This window comes from Podarcis liolepis (assembly GCF_965112155.1).
Source record: "Podarcis liolepis genome assembly, chromosome: 15".
Lineage (NCBI taxonomy): Eukaryota > Metazoa > Chordata > Lepidosauria > Squamata > Lacertidae > Podarcis > Podarcis liolepis.
Window position 1 is genome coordinate 23,742,661 of NC_139566.1, and position 16,650 is coordinate 23,759,310.

Below are 16,650 nucleotides of genomic sequence, written 5' to 3' on the forward strand. Positions count from 1 at the left end.
CAGTTCAGTAAGCCGCCCTGAGTGTCAGCATCACCATCAGGTACTAGGTTAGGACATTTTTATTTTCCTAGGTGCTTTAAATAGAAATCCTATGGAAAATGAAGGGTTTTTTTTTAAATAGCACAATTGGATCATTCATTCTGTCTGAATTGGTTTTGGAGCTGTTGAGAAGTGCTTTTGTTTTTAACCTGTAGTATTTCAATTATGTAATTTGCATTGTGAACAACTGGCATATATTTGTATAAAGAGCACTAAACGAACACCACAAATTATTATTTTTAACATGCTACTATCGTTTGAAGTCAGGAACAGGGAAACCAGTGGGCCTCCAGATGTTGCTGGACTCCCAACTCCCATCATACCTGGCCACTGGCTATGCTGGCTGGAGGCTGATGGGCGCTGGAGTCCAACAATGTCAGTATGCCAAGCAGTTCTCCAGTACTGGCTTAAATGCAGCAAGGGAGTGCTTTTCCCTGTTGGAACTCCCAAAGAAGGTCTCTCCCCCCCCCTGCAATGTTGCTGGACTCCAACTCCCATCAGCCTCAGCCAACATGACCAGTGGTCAAGGCTGATGGGAGTTGGAGTCTATCAATGTTTGCAGGGTACAGCTTCTCTTCTTCCCCCCTACAACAGTGAGCAATTCACAGTACCCATAGAAAGACAGTACCCATAGAAAGGACCCATTTTATTCTGACGAGAACTATTTACAAAAGAAGCAGTAGAGCGGCGTTTTCTACTAAAATATGCCTTTATAGAATATCTTATATATATATTTATATAAAAAGTACATTTATTTACATTACTGCTACATACAAAAATTACTGCACTGTGTAATATGTACATATACCTCTATAGATACATTCTGTCTGTTCATCCCTGCTGTGTGCTTGGTTTCCAAGGGCTTTGGGCAGGGTGGGGGAAGCCTATTGATGCAGCTCCCAGGCACATCTCGCTTTACTTTTGGGTAAGCGGTTTGAGCTGCTGAAGTGGGGAACGCTGACAGATCCAGATCCAAGGGCCTCTGGAGGTGCGAACTGTCCCCAGAACCTGCCATGGTCTGTGGGAATACTCATTGCTAGTAGGTTCCTAGTTCCCTTATGGTGGGCTGGGCAACCTCTGGCCCTCCAGCTGTCGTTAGACTCCAGTTCCCATTAGCCCCACCAGCATGGCCAGTGGGTGACGGATGATGGGCATTGAGACTCCAGAAACGTCTGTAGGACTGTAGGCTTGCCCCAGCTCTGGCTTACAGCTTAGATCAAATCGTGTGTGAAAAGGGCTGGTTGGCTACCGTGAGAACAGGATACTGGAAGAGATGGGCCTGATCCGGCAAGAAGGTTCTTCCAATGTTCTTAAAAAGGCTATGTACTGCTCACTTCCTGGTCTCTATAATGGGGAATTGAGCGACTGAAATGCTCCTCATTTCTCTTCTTCTTAATTGCACATAAAATAAAACTTGGAGAAATGTTCTAGAATTGCTGCCTTTCTTGGTAGGCAAGTTTTTGATGTGCAGGGATTTATTTTATTACAGACAGGCATTCACCCATGCAATCTCTCTTGCCCTCCTCCAAATGGTAAAAATGAGGATCAGTTTTGCCATGTGGAACTGGGCCTCTCTGGATCCTGATGTGCCCCCCCCCAATTACTTTCTTTTTTGCTATAGGCAATAGACTTGGTGGCCCATTGCACCTCCCATGTGAAGTGTACCCATGGGACTTGCTAGCTTTGCTTCCTTCTTGACAATGCTGAGCCTGCCCAACCCACAGCCAGAGAAAGCTGAAAAGGATCCCAGATAGCCAAACACAGGGAAAGCAGGAGCTGTGGGCCATCTCTGTTCTGCCACTGTTTTGCTGTAGCTTTCTTTGCTCCTCCTAAGGGAAGGTTAGCTACTTGGCAGTGATCAATGATGGAGGGAGCCAGAGGCTCCACAAGTGCCTCTCTTACATTATCAGTCTGCCTCTTGCTTACAGGCAAAACGCATGTCAGGCTGTAAAACACAGGGGCAGGGACTGCAGCCCTTGGGCTGTTGTTGGACTCCAGCTGGATCACATTGGCTGAGGCTGATGGGAGTCGCAGTCCCCAGAATGGGGGTGGCGGGTGGAACAGGACACAGTTTTCCCTTTCCTGTTCCAAAATATACCATGGTGCACTTTTAGGTGCAAGAATTAACTGAATGAATCTGTGTAATGTTTTGTCTGGTCTGATCTTTAGGTAGTGATACCACGACTGATGCCCCTGATGTGAGGATTCTCAGCTAATGCGGGGAGGGGGGAGATAAAACGGGCAGTGTGGCTCCTTGCAATTGCTCTGCAGCCACCGGCTTCTCCCAAATTAATGGAGCTCCCCACTCCTGTCACGAAGCTCCATCACCCCTGGCTGTGTAGTTCAATAATATCACAATATGATGTGGCTGGAGGTGGGGGGGGGGGCGTGGAGCTGTGCTGTTATGACAGATGGCAATGCTCCACAGAGAGCGTGGGTGGGGGACTGGCAACTCCTGGAAACAGTCTACAAGTGTGGCTGTCAGGTTTCTCAAGGCGGGGGGGGGGGAGGGGGGAGGGAGACCAGCCCTCCCTGTTCTCTCTTTATTGCTTTCAGTTCACTATCCCATAATGCAATGGGCAGCAGCTAACCTTTCAGGAGAAGGCGGCAAAATATGGTGTATCACATTTTAGGAAAGACGCTGCTTTCCTTCCCCCCCCCCCTAAGATTTCAGCCTCACCCTATGCATGGTTTTACTCAAAAGGAAGACCCACAGTGCTCAAGGATGCTGTCTGCCAAACCAGTGTATGGATATAGATAACAGGTTCTGTTACACACTATTTTAACCAGAATACCTTTATGAATGTTGCCACTCATGTTCTGTTCCAGACTGGTGTAATGCAGGGATCAGGAACCTATGGGCACTCTAGATATTGCTGAAGTACAACGCCTATCATCCCCTGACCATTGGCCAGGCTGGCTAGGGGCAGATGGGATTCCAGTAACAACAGGTTCCCCACCCCGGTGTAATAGAACTCACAGCGCAGGGATTCCTTTCTACATAAACCAGAGCTATCTGTCCCATGGTCCTCCAAATGTTGGACTGCCATGCCCATCAACCCCAGCTGACATAGTTAGGGGCATGATGGGAACTGTAGTTAAATAGCAGCCAGTAGACTACAGGTTCCCCATCCTTGTCATAAGCAATTGTCTTTCCCTTGCAAGCAATCTGCTCTAACAGCCAGTTACCAGATTAAGGCTGTAACACACTATATCTTTAAAATACATTCTTTCCCTTAAATAATTCTGGGCACTGTAGTTTATCCCTTACAGAGTTACAATTCCCAGCAACTCTTAACAAACTTTAGTGCCCAGAATTTTAAGGGGGAAATGTGCTTCAAATGTATAATGTGCACTAAGTCTAAATCTATATGGGACAAGTTTATTTCTGCTGGCTGTTCCAGCCGTGAAGGGCATCTGCAGCAGGTGCAAGAGTTGGGTTCCTGTTTTTGGAGGGCCAAGAGAAGATATAACAGCAGACTGGGCGTTCATACACCACCTACTGTCTATGGTTGGAAAAGGATTTGTTCCTATAGAGTTCACATGCATCTCAGCTCTGCCACTTCTAGATTGGAGCTCCCCCAAACCTTCCTCCAATTCGAAGAGGAATAGCTAAATGTGCTGCCCTGCACCTGTTGATGGATTCTCAACAGGCCCAATAGTCAAGACATTGAGTGTCCCAACAGCACCCACAGGGCATCATGTTGGCTCCCCCTAGCCTAGAACACTAACATGCCAAGAAATGATGGAATCTGGCTTAACCTATGCTGGGGTGAGGAACCTGTGACCCCAACTCCTAGTATCCCTGACCATTGACCATGCTGGTTGGGAGTCAGTGAGGATCAGAGTGAAGTCTCAACAGCTCCCGCATCTCAGCAGTAGAGCCTCCCCTTTGTGAAAATGCCACGCTCCTGTCATTTCTATTCTTCCATGAGCCTCACTCCCAATTTAACCTCACAATAGCAGCAAGGGCGGGGGGTTAGCACCTAGGCAGAGATAGCCAACATCAGGGCTAGTGGGGTGAGGCCACTGCCTCAGGCAGCAAAAGCCCCCAAGGCAGCACCTCTGTGGGCAGACCACTGCCAGCAGAGAAGCAGCACAGGCATTGGTGCTGATTTCAGAATTACATGCAAGATCTCTCCCAAAATTGGCTCCGAGGCTGGCGCCACTTCTCCGTCACTGGCAGGGCAGGGTGGCACTTGCTGTTTGCCCTTGCCAGCATGGTGCCATCCAGATCTTGTTGGACTCCCATCAACCCCTGCCAGCATGGCCAAAGGTTCATGATATTGGGAACTGTAGTCCAACAAGATCTGGACGGCACCACGTAGCCAGTCCTGGCCTAAGGTTTAGAAGACAGCAAGTGGTCTCATTTTGCTGGAGGACAAACTTGGGAGGGGAGGTGGGGGAATACTGTGAATTCCAAGGATTTGCAAAAACCTGGGCTCTGGTTCTCACAAGCAGAGGCAGCAGGATTTGTCCAGGGATTCTTCTGCTTGTTGGGTATGGTGCTTGTTTAGGCACAGGAGCAGCTGCCCCTCTTAGACTCTTGCTGCAGCATACTTGCAACTTCCAGCTGGCTAGAGACTTGCCCATTTCCTTGCAGCCACAACCTCTGGGAAAGGAGAGCAGGGGAACAGAGCTGACGTGGAAGCTGAACTGCCTTCAGCGTGCTTACATTTTTGCTTAGTCACCCACCCTGAGAGAGACCAGGACAGAGAACAAACACTCCTCCGTCTGTTGAGTTCTGTCTGGCTCTGCCCAAACCAGGAGCCACGACTGCTCTCTCTCTCTCTCTCTCTCTCTCTCTCTCTCTCTCTCACTTTTGAGAAATGGACAGATAAGCATGACCCACGTTTGCCAACCTGGTGCCCTCTGGTCTGATGAAAAGAATGGAAACTCAGCCAATAAAATGAATGGGTATTTTCCCCTTTCTCTCTCTTCCCCGTTTGCCCCCCCCCCCAGCCCCCGGCCCTTCCTTGGCTCCTACATCTCAACTGGTCCTTTAAAGTTTCCTCTTTTTGCAGAAGAGAATGACTTTTAAGACATCTGGATTACTCACAGCAGAAACAGAGTGGACCTAACAAGAGACCCTGAAGGTTGTGTGTTTTCTTATCATGTTGCTTTAAGGTATCAAAGAGTGTCCTTTTCAATTGCTATCGCGCAGAAGACCGGCGATTGGACTATGACGCATGTAAACATTGAGTTCAGACCACGCAGCCTGCAAGATTAGTGCAGTGTTCTTAAGGGTGGGGGACGGGACTCCTTGCCCCCCTTTTTTTCTTTTCTTTTTTGGCGGCTTCTTCTGTGACCGGAACTGGAGACCGTCATCCATCACAAGCTGGACTTGCTGAATCTCTCTCCAGCATCCTTCATCTCAAAAAATAAAAATAAAAAAGGAAAAAGGAAGGGGGAAAAAAGGAATTGAGAGTGGTTGCTCTTGTCCAATTAATTTTTCTTGAAAAAAGAAAAGAGGCGGTTCCCTTCTGCCCCGCTGGGCTCTGACCCCTGCTGCTCTGGCCTCAGCAAGGGGGAGGGTCTAGTGCGCCGCTTTGCCCCGTGACCGCTGGAGAAGGAATAGGTGGGCTGGCTCCACTCCTTTGGATGTTTGTCCATCAGCTGCTGGTCAATGACCCTCTGCATGTCATCCTGCAGCAGGAAGGAAAGAAGGAACGCTGTTAACAGGAAGGACAAAGAGAGAGCAGGAGGGATAAAACAAACATAAAGGGGCCAAATTCTTGGACGGTTGAGAAGCAGCAAAACCTGGGCCATCCTCAGGCTCTGGGGTCCCCCTCTCCCTTCAGTCATGCTGCCAAAAATGTTATTTTTTACTCCCTCCCACCCATATAAATAAATGGCTGTGCCAGCTTCTGCAAACAAAGTCGCAAACACAGAATAGCAGGCAGCCCAGCCTCCACAAACACAGCGCTCCTGTAGGCAGAGAACTCACCAGGAGAGGGAGAGATCGGACTCTGTACATTGGCTCAACTGAAAACCAGCAACTTTTGCCTCCTCTGCCAATTTTATTTCCCATTACTCTTCCCGTTGCAAAATATCTGTAACTAATAACTAGGGCCTGAGCCTGCTTTTTTCCTCTCCCCTCCCTAACTCGTTTTCCTCTTGTGTCATGAATTCTTAGAAGAGAACATGTCTTCCCACTGATTATTTGTAAGCTGCTCTGGGAGCCTTTATTGGCTGAAGAGTGGGATAAAAATGTCTAATAATAAAAAGTAGTAGTAGAAGAAGTACTAGTGGTAGCAGTATTATACGCAGATAGGCATACTAAGTTCTGCCTCTGCACAGAAACACATTCCTTGTGCATCATGGCAAAGGGCAATTTGGGTACCGTTATTTAAACTGTAGTGCCTGTAGATCACTTAAATGCTAAATTGAGGTGAAATAGCTCCAAGAATCTTGCCATGAGTTCTCTCTCAGCCATCAAAGCTTTTTGCACTCGGGGCTTATGTAATGGGAGGAATGAGCTGCATGACAAGCAGACTCTAGCACTAAAAGGAGGGTTGGGGGGAATCATTATTAACCAGAAATCAGTGAAGCCAAGAGGAAAGAAACAAGAATTTCCATCTGACACATGGATTATCATCACAGCAAGGGCTCGGTTGCTAGGAACAACCATCAAAGGCACATGGACACAGCGAAGACGTCTGTGCACTCATGCAGAAACACACACACTTCACTCCTACCATATCACCGCCAGCATCAGTAAAACAGACATAGCCAGTCACCTAGCTCTGAGGCCTCATCTTACACCAGCAGAGAGGCTGGTCCATTAGGCTGACCAGGGCATTATCCCACCAATCTCAGCCTGCCCTTTGCCAGCCCTCACCTGCCAGCCTGCCTTCTTACTTGCACCCAGTCCAGGGGATGTCTTTGCCTGACTCCTCTGTCTCTCTGTTGCCCTTGTACAACTCAGCAGGGAGGAGGATGGGAACAAACCTAGAACTAGTTGGTTCTGCCCATCATTGGCTCTGGCGCCACCTACTGTCAGGCTCCCTGCCTGCCGCTCCACCAGTCTCAAAGGGCACCAGCCACCACTGTTTTACATGTCTGGTAAGCAGCCAATTGGCTATCATCTATATCAGGGGGCGGCCAGAGATCCCTCTGTGGGCTGGATTGCGCGTGTGAGCGAGCGTGACTGTGATTTCCTGTGTCTGCACAGACGTGATTTCCGGCGCCGCAGAAGCGAGTCCCAATGGCGCGCTGCACCGGTTTAGCGCAGAGCGTGGGGACTCACTAAGCGGGCGGCTCAGTTCGGGGGTGGCTCATGGGCTGGTTAAATGACCCCCATGGGCCACCTGTGGCCCATGGGCCTTAGGTTGCCAACCCCTGATCTATAGTCATACCTCGGGTTGAAGTAGCTTTGGGCTGAGCGTTTTCTGGTTGCGCTCTGCGGCGACCCGGAAGTAACGGAACGCGTTACTTCCGGGTTTTGCCACTCGAGCATGCGCAGACGCTCAAAATGACATCATGCACATGCACGGAAGTGGTGAATTGTGACCCGCACACGCACAGACGTGGGCTGCTTTCGCTTCAGGATGCGAACGGGGCTCAGGAACGGATCCAGAGGTACCACTGTATATGCAAATCCCCTTTGGCCTAGCAATTTCAAAGAGCATGCCAAGGAAGGGGTCATTTCTCGAATACCCCTGCCCCCCAAAGAATAATGGAAGTGATTTATTTTTAAAAAAAGAACACACACAAAAGATATTTCAGGCTTTAACATCAGGGATGTGGAACCTGTGGACCTCCCAAGGTTGTGGGACTACAATTCCCACCATCCCTGATGATGGCTGGTGATGATGGAAGTTGGAAGCCAACAACCTCTGCATTCCTTCCAACTTTTTCTGATGCAAAACCAAGACATACATCTTCCGGGACGCATTCCCAGGGGAGTCATGTGACCTGCGCCTCACTCGCTCTCCAAAAAAGTGCTTTTTCGAGGCAAGAGCGCAGCACGAGAGCATGCAGGATCGCAGCACCCAAAATGGCTACAGAGATCTCGCAAGAGAAAATGAGATGCCCCTTTTTTCTGGGTCACTTGAAAGGTATGCCTCTGGAGAATGGGTAGGCAAACTAAGGGCCGGATCCAGTCCAATCACCTTCTAAATCCGGCCCGCGGATGGTCCAGGAATCAGCATGTTTTTACATGAGTAGAATGTGTCCTTTTACAGTGGTACGTCGGGTTAAGTACTTAATTCGTTCCAGAGGTCCGTACTTAACCTGAAACTGTTCTTAACCTGAAGCACCACTTTAGCTAATGGGGCCTCCTGCTGCTGCTGCGCCGCCAGAGCACGATTTCTGTTCTCATCCTGAAGCAAAGTTCTTAACCTGAAGCACTATTTCTGGGTTAGCAGAGTCTGTAACCTGAAGCGTATGTAACCTGAAGCATATGTAACCTGAGGTACCACTGTATTTAAAATGCATCTCTGGGTTATTTGTGGGGCATAGGAATTCGTTCATTTTTTTCATCAAAATATCATCTGGTCCCCCACAAGGTCTGAGGGACAGTGGACCAGCCCCCTGCTGAAAAAGTTTGCTGACCCCTGCTCTGGAGGGTCACAGATTCCCCATCCCTGCGTTAAAGCAAGTTGTTTTGGTCATGGGAGCAGGCCTGGCTGTTCTCATTTCTACTGAGCGATCGAGTCAGAAGTGAGGGCTGGAGAAGGCAAGACAAGCTGGGGAGAGAAAGAGGAGACAGGAAATTCAAATGGAAGAGACTGGAGGGGCTGCTTGTAGGAAGGGGTGCACAGGAATAGAAATATACCAAGCACGGCTGACCACCCGTGAGGTGGGGTGATGCAGCTGCCTCAGGCACCAGAAACCAAAGAAGCAGAGACCCCATGTATACTCTCTGCCACTTCTGCTGGCTAAGAAGCAGTGCTGGCTTCCGGTGAGATCTTGCGGAGAGCACAAGGTCTCGCTGGAACCCGCCATCACCTCCGTTTTGTAGCCGCCACCAAGCAACCCAGGTACGTAAGGCTGCAGCACAACATGTTCCCATTTCGCCTCAGGCGGGGAAACGGGACTCCTGACACCAAGTCGGATCACTGGTCCATCTGGCCCAGTACTGTCCGCCGTATCTTTCCAGGGTTTCAAAGGGGGGGGGGGGCTTTTTCCATCCCTACCTGCTCTCCCACTGAGCTACAGGCCAGTGTTCATATAAGCAGCAATGGGCAGCAGCTCTCCAGGGATTCTGGCAGGAGTCTATCCCAGCCTTACCTGGAGATGCTGGGGACTGAAACCTGGGAGCTTCTGCATGCAAAGCAGATGCGTGACCCGTTTGCTTTGGCCTTTACACTGAAAGTAAAGATCCCCGTCGTCATGGCTGTGAATAAAGGGCTGATCTAAACAGGAAGACAGGGAGCGGTTTGAAGTCCTCCATTCCACGTTCTTATTATACAATGTTTTCAGCTTGTGATTATGAGTCATCTTGCTGGGGAGAGGGGCACATGGGGCCAAAACAAAACAACATGCATCTCTCTGCCAGCTGAGCAAAATGCTCCGCAGCACCACTGGCAGTGTAGTGGTTAGGGTGTTAAACTGGGTCCAGGGAGGTAAAGGTAAAGGGACCCCTGACCATTAGGTCCAGTCGTGGCCGACTCTGGGGTTGCGGCGCTCATCTCGCTTTATTGGCCGAGGGAGCCCGGCGTACAGCTTCCGGGTCATGTGGCCAGCATGACTAAGCTGCTCCTGGCAAACCAGAGCAGCACACGGATACGCCGTTTACTTTCCCACCGGAGCGGTACCTATTTATCTACTTGCACTTTGAGGTGCTTTCGAACTGCTAGGTTGGCAGGAGCAGAGACCGAGCAACAGGAGCTCACCCCATTGTGGGGATTCGAACCGCCAACCTTATGATCGGCAAGTCCTAGGCTCTGTGGTTTAACCCACAGCGCCACCCGCATCCCTGGGACCAGGGAGACCACGGTTCAAATGCCTGCTCTGCTCACTGGCTGACCCCAGGCCAATCACAGTCAGGGGCAGAGCTTCATGCTCCGGCACCGGGGCGGGGGGCGCAGAGTGCGGTTGGGGGTGGGGCTGGTGCGTATCCCAGAGGCGTGACACGCCACCCACAGGGGCATGACAGGCGTCCTGGGGGTGTGGCATGCCACCTGGGGGCAGGCGGGGGGGGCAGCCACGATGGCACCCTACTGGGATTGCGCTGCCCCCGCACTCCTCTTCCTCCATCACAGTCCCTCAGCCTAACCTACCTCACAGGGTTGTTGTGAGAAGAAGATGTTAAAGGGAAGAGCCATATGCACCACTTAGAGGTCTTTGGAGGAAAAATCATCATTGGTCCATGAAGTTCAATATTATCAACACTGACTGGCAGCAGCTCTCTAGGATATAGGGCAGGCTTCCTCAACCTCGGCCCTCCAGATGTTTTTGAGACTACAATTCCCATCATCCCTGACCACTGGTCCTGCGAGCTAGGGATCATGGGCGTTGTAGGCCAAAAACATCTGGAGGGCCAAGGTTGAGGAAGCCTTTCCCAGCCCTACCTGGAGAGGCCGGGGATTGAACCAGGGACCTTCTGCGTGGAAATCAAGAGCTCCCCACCCTGGAACTATATGTGCTCAGTGATTTAGTTCTAAACAGTGCTTGGAGTAAACTAGTGTGGTTTAACAAAGTTTACTGAATTAGTTTTGAAAAACTATGTTTCCCCCACCATTTCCAGGTGAACTGAATGTGAATTAAATTCACGAGCAATTTCTAGTTCATTTTCAAGTTCATTCTATGGCACTCCCCCTCCCCCACCCTCTTTAGACTCTTTGGGCCTTTTGGGCCAGGACAGATTTCGAAAAAGGAGCTTCTTCACACAGTGCAACAGTTAAACTAGGGACCTCGCGCAGGATGCAGGAATGGCCACCAGCTTGGATGGCTTTAAAGGAGGAGAATAAGGCCAGGGCTCAGTTCCGGTACTTCTCAGGTGAGCCCCATTGCCATTCTAAGAGAACGAGGGAGACATTCGTGGTGAGTTCTGGCACCTCTTTTTCTAGAAAAATAGCACTAGATAAGGCTATCAATGGCTACTAGCCATGATGGCTACGCTACACCTCCACCTTTGAAGGTATCTATGCTTCTGCATTCTAATTGCTGGAATAATAATAATAATGCAAGATGTTTGTTATGTACTGAGTTGAATAGGATCCAAAATGCAGCAGTCTGATTGGTCCTAGAACAATAGGATCCAAAATGCAGCAGTCTGATTGGTCCTAGAACAATAGGATTCAAAATGCAGCAGTCTGATTGGTCCTAGAACAATAGGATTCAGAATGCAGAAGTCAGACTGGTCCTAGAACAATGCAGCAGTCTGATTGGTCTGCAGGAGCCACCCAATCCAGCTCCAGGTGGAAGTGAATCCGCAACCTGATTGGCCTACAGGAGAATCCAGGAATTAACCAATCATGTGCGGCCCATTGTGTAAATAATGTACCGTATTTTTCACCCCATAGGGCGCACCGCCCCATAGGACGCACCTAGGTTTTTGAGGGGGGGAAATAAAGAAAAAAAATTTATTCCCCCCCCCCCCCGGCGCGGGGCTGGCGCGGGGGAAGCCCGAGCTTCCCCCAACCCCAGCCCCGAGAACAGCCTGCTATCTGCAAGCCTAGGGAGCCCGGCGAGAAGTCAACTTCGTGCCGGGCTCCCTAGGGCTGCGCAGAGCTGCGCAAAGCCCAGGGCTGCAGGCAGCTCTGCGCACACCTCGGGAGACCGGCGCGACTTTGCGCTGGGCTCCCTAGGGTTGCGCAGAGCTGCCTGAAGCCTGGAGAGCGAGAGGGGTCGGTGCGCACCGACCCCTCTCGCTCTCCAGGTTTCAGCGAAAGCCTGCATTTGCCCCATAGGACGCACACACATTTCCCCTCCATTTTTGGAGGGGAAAAAGTGCGTCCTGTAGGGCGAAAAATACGGTATATAAAGCAAATATTTTGGGGGAACTTTCATTCCTCACTACTATGAGCTGAATAAAGAGCATGAAATCCACACTCGACTCTGAGTATATTTCAATGTTACTACAAGTCCATGCTCTGGAAAGGAAAGCATGTGTTTAAAAAGAGAGACACTAGTCCACAAGACAGGCAAGCAAATTCCGAAAGGTACTTTTGAGAAGAGAGAGAGAGAGAGAAACTGTGACATGCTCATGGAAGATGAGAAGAGCGACGTGCCCACAGAGTTGATTCTGTGGGTGCCTATGAGATGCTCACATTCCCCCCCCCCCCCAGAGGATGCAGTGAGACTGAACTGGGATGAGATGAAACAGGATGAGGTGGGTAAGGAGAGAGGTGGGTGGGCGCTCACCTTAAAGGCAGGAGGGGTGTACGACTAAAGCTGTTGTTACGGGAACTGAGAAAGGCCACACTAGATCAGAAACCAAAGGAGCCATATTGTAAAAAGGCCTGAGGAAGCAAACTGGAAGCAGAGGAGAGAAGAGAGAGAGAGAAAGAGAGAGAGGAGAAGACGGAGAAGTTGAAAACTGGGGTGGGAAAAGGTCAACCAGGGGGAGGTTTCTGTCGATCACAGGGAAGTAGGAAAATCAGGCCTAGTTCAATAACACATGCATGTATGTCACCGCTGTGCAAGGTTTAGGCAAGTGAATCCGGATGAGTGCACAAAAAAGGGACTTCTGGTGGAATCCGCAAAGCATTTCTGACTTAAGATCATCGGGGCTGGGGAGGAGGGCTCTGTGCTGCTACTCCACACTCCCCTTTCCCTCTTACCTGCCACGCCTCCAGCTGCTGCGAAAGGTTCAGCTTCTGCTGAATAGCATCCAAGAGCTGACTATTCAGTGACATCATGTCCATCTTGCATTTGGCTAGCTCCATTTCGACAGCGTTCTTCCTGAAAAGCAAAAGCAGAAGATGGTCATTTCTCGGGAGACCCTCTCCCATTGCTTGCTTTTTGGATTTAGAAACAGCCCGAGCAACGTGGCAATTCAAGGACAACAAAGGACGGTCCATGCATGGACAGAGAGGAAGGCAATATGGTGCCCCCCGGATGCCATTGCACGCCAACTCCCATCACCCCTAACCATTGGTCATGCTGGCTGGGTCTCATGGAAGTTGGGAGTCCAACTGGCATTCTGCCAGCTTTTGAAGATGTGACTGTTATTTTCCGTCGATCTCTTCCTATTTTAATTATGGCATGTTTTGTTTTTATTTATTTATTTTTCTCCATGGTAAATCTTTATTGGTTTAAAATACAAATGTACAACGAAGGTAAGTATAGAAGAGTTAAATACAAAAAAGAGAGAAAACATCAAGACATAAAAGTAAGAAAATTTACTTTTTTACTTAATTACGGCATGTTTTAATGGGGTTGTTTTATCATGTACTTTAGTTAGGGAGGTTTATATAGTCACACATGTAATCAATTTTTATACATGTAAACTGCTTAGAAGCCGAAGTTGGCAGTAAGAGATAGACAGACAGATAGATAGATAGATAGATAGATAACATAACGTCAGCTAACCCCACCAAACAAATCAGAATGAATGCCACTGCGGTCAAATCTTCTTGCAAACCAATCAGGACGAGTGCTCAATAAACAGGTAATCTGGAAGCACCCTGAGTCACCAGATGGCCCTCTACAAATTGGGGATGAGGCTGCCTGGAAAGACCTCTCCCACCCACCCACTGATCTGGCTGAAAAGAGTTCAAAACACCGCAGAAGCAGAACAGCAGAAGGACTGAAGGGGGGAAGGAAGGCTGGGGCCTTAATAAGGACTGTGCTAACAAAAGTGGCCCAGGGAGTCAGGGGAGGTGATCATTATACTGTACAGTGGTACCTCTGGTTACGAACTTAATTCGTTCCAGAGGTCCGTTCTTAACCTGAAACCGTTCTTAACCTGAGGTACCACTTTAGCTAATGGGGCCTCCCACTGCTGCCAGGACACGATTTCTGTTCTCATCCTGAGGTAAAGTTCTTAACCCAAGGTACTACTTCCGGGTTAGCAGAGTCTGTAACCCGAAGTGTTTGTAACTTGAGGTGTTTGTAACCCGAAGTACCACTGTACTGGATTGTATGAAATACAAGAGGGTGAACTTGCGTACAGTGGTGTCTGGGGCTAAGAACTTAATTCGTTCTAGAGGTCTGTTCTTAACCTGAGGTACCACTTTAGCTAATGGGGCCTCCTGCCGCTGCACGATTTCTGTTCTCACCTTGAAGCAAAGTTCTTAAACCAAGGTACTATTTCTGGGTTAGCAGAGTCTGTAACCTGAAGCGTCTGTAACCTGAAGTGTCAGTAACCTGAGGTACCACTGTACATGGCATTTCACAGAAACATAGAGATGTAAGAGATCCTCAAAGGTAATCAAGTCCAACCCCCCAGTCAATGCAGGAATTCCATTATTATAGCATTTCTGATAGGTGGCAACACAGCTATCTGCTTCATAAAAGGAAAACTCTGCTGGACCAGGCCAGTGACCCATCTAGTCCAGCATTCTGTTCACACAGTGGCCAACCAGATGCATACAGAAAGTCTGCAAGCAGGATTTGAGTGCAGCAGGATTTGAAGGAACTGGGGACCTTCTACATGCCAAGCAGGTGCTCTATCACTGAGTTACAGATCTTCCCCTATGTGGAACAGCACTGGAATCAAAGCTAAACCTGTCTGCTGCCTTGAACCATCCCAGAGCCTGGAAAGAGGGATAGGTAAAGGTAAAGGGACCCCTGACCATTAGGCCCAGTCGTGGTCGACTCTGGGGTTGCGGTGCTCATCTCGCTTTATTGGCTGAGGGAGCCAGCGTACAGCTTCCGGGTCATGTGGCCAGCATGACTAAGCCACTTCTGGCAAACCAGAGCAGAGCATGGATACGCCGTTTACCTTCCCACTGGAGCGGTACCTATTTATCTACTTGCACTTTGACGTGCTTTCGAACTGCTAGGTTGGCAGGAGCAGGGACCGAGCAACGGGAGCTCACCCCGTCGCGGGGATTCGAACCGCCGACCTTCTGATCGGCAAGTCCTAGGCTCTGTGGTTTAACCCACAGCGCCACCCGCGTCCCTGGAAAGAGGGATAGGTTTGTTTAAATTAATATATCCGTATTTGAAGATGTATCACGGGTCACGTTTCAGCAAAATATACCTGCAGCTTCCAAGATAGACGACCAGAACAAGTAAGTCCTGCACTGCAAAATCCCCTTACTGCTGAATGAATATTAAAAACACTGGGACTCGTACAGCCCCAGAACGGCAGCTGGTTTCCATGGATACAGGAGAGCCAGTAACCCACACACATACTAAAATATCAAAAGCTGTCTTTTGCATCCAAAACTCAGCAGTTGGCAGTTCCTTCCCTTAGCCAACAGGTGGCAGCGCTACAATGGCTCTTTAAACAGAGATCTGTATGCTTCCTGTTCTACGTGCTGAAAAGGTCCCCTTGAGTGATGATGGTGACAGAGTCCTCGAAGATAAGGAGATTGAGCCATTGCATAGCTTCCCCCAATACAAATCTGGTTGTGTCCCCGTGTACGGCAAATATAAGAAATGATTTATATTTGGGGAAATATAAATATATTTATATAAGAAATAATTTATATTTTGGGAAAGGACCATAGCTCCATGGGAGAGCATCTGCTCTGCATACAGAAAGTCCCAGGATCAATTCATACCCTCTCCAGGTAGGGACAGGAGAGAGACACCTCCGAAATCCTGGAGGACCACTAAAAAGGTAAAGGGACCCCTGACCATTAGGTCCAGTCGCGGACGACTCTGGGGTTGCGGCGCTCATCTCGCTTTATTGGCCGAGGGAGCTGGCGTACAGCTTCTGGGTCATGTGGCCAGCATGACTAAGCCGCTTCTGGCGAACCAGAGCAACGCATGGATACGCCGTTTACTTTCCCACCGGAGTGGTACCTATTTATCTACTTGCACTTTGACGTGCTTTTGAACTGCTAGGTTGGCAGGAGAAGGGACCGAGCAACGGGAGCTCACCCCCTTGCAGGGATTCGAACGACCAACCTTCTGATTGGCAAGTCCTAGGGGAGGACCACTACCAGTTGGTATAAACAAAACTAAGCTAGGTGGATCCACGATCTGACTCAGAATAAGACAGCTTCCTATGTTCGTAACTGGCAAGGAGGCTAAATCACCACTGAGTGGCAATTAGGATAATGGATCAATAATTTTAAAAAGACAGATTTAACAGTATCGCTTTGGCATTCCTACCAGTTCTCTGTAAGGACAGCTATACATCAGTGTGGGTGGTCCAGAGGCAAAATGGCTGAAGACCTAGCAAAAAGCCTGTTGATAAGCTGCTGTTGTTGGCATCCATCTGTCTCAATGGACTGTGCCTCCGGGGGTGAAGTCAAGCCAAACATGACTTCTCTGGGGTGCAAAACCTGGGCAGTGTGTATGGAGGTCCTGGGCTGTACAGTGGTACCTCGGGTTAAGAACTTAATTCATTCTGGAGGTCCGTTCTTAACCTGAAACTGTTCTTAACCTGAAGCACCACTTTAGCTAATAGGGCCTCCTGCTGCTGCCACGCCGATGGAGCACGATTTCTGTTCTCATCCTGAAGCAAAGTTCTTAACCTGAGGTACTATTTCTGGGTTAGCGGAGTCTGCAACCTGAAGCATCTGTAACCCGAGGTACCACTGT

At 49.3% G+C, this 16,650-nt stretch overlaps 1 protein-coding gene across 4 annotated transcripts in view; it reads right to left on the reverse strand.

The window, feature by feature from the left end:
• Positions 1-729: 729 nt before the first annotated feature.
• BICDL1 (BICD family like cargo adaptor 1) overlaps positions 730-16,650 on the reverse strand; it is a 67,561-nt gene continuing 51,640 nt past the window's right edge. For all 4 annotated transcript variants that reach the window (XM_083478641.1, XM_083478640.1, XM_083478642.1 and 1 more), the window contains 2 exons: positions 12,771-12,891; positions 730-5,685 (listed from right to left, as the gene is read on the reverse strand). In XM_083478641.1, coding sequence (XP_083334767.1) covers positions 5,485-5,685; positions 12,771-12,891 — 322 coding nt within the window. In that variant the 3' untranslated portion in view covers positions 730-5,484. The remainder of the gene's footprint in view (positions 5,686-12,770; positions 12,892-16,650) is intronic.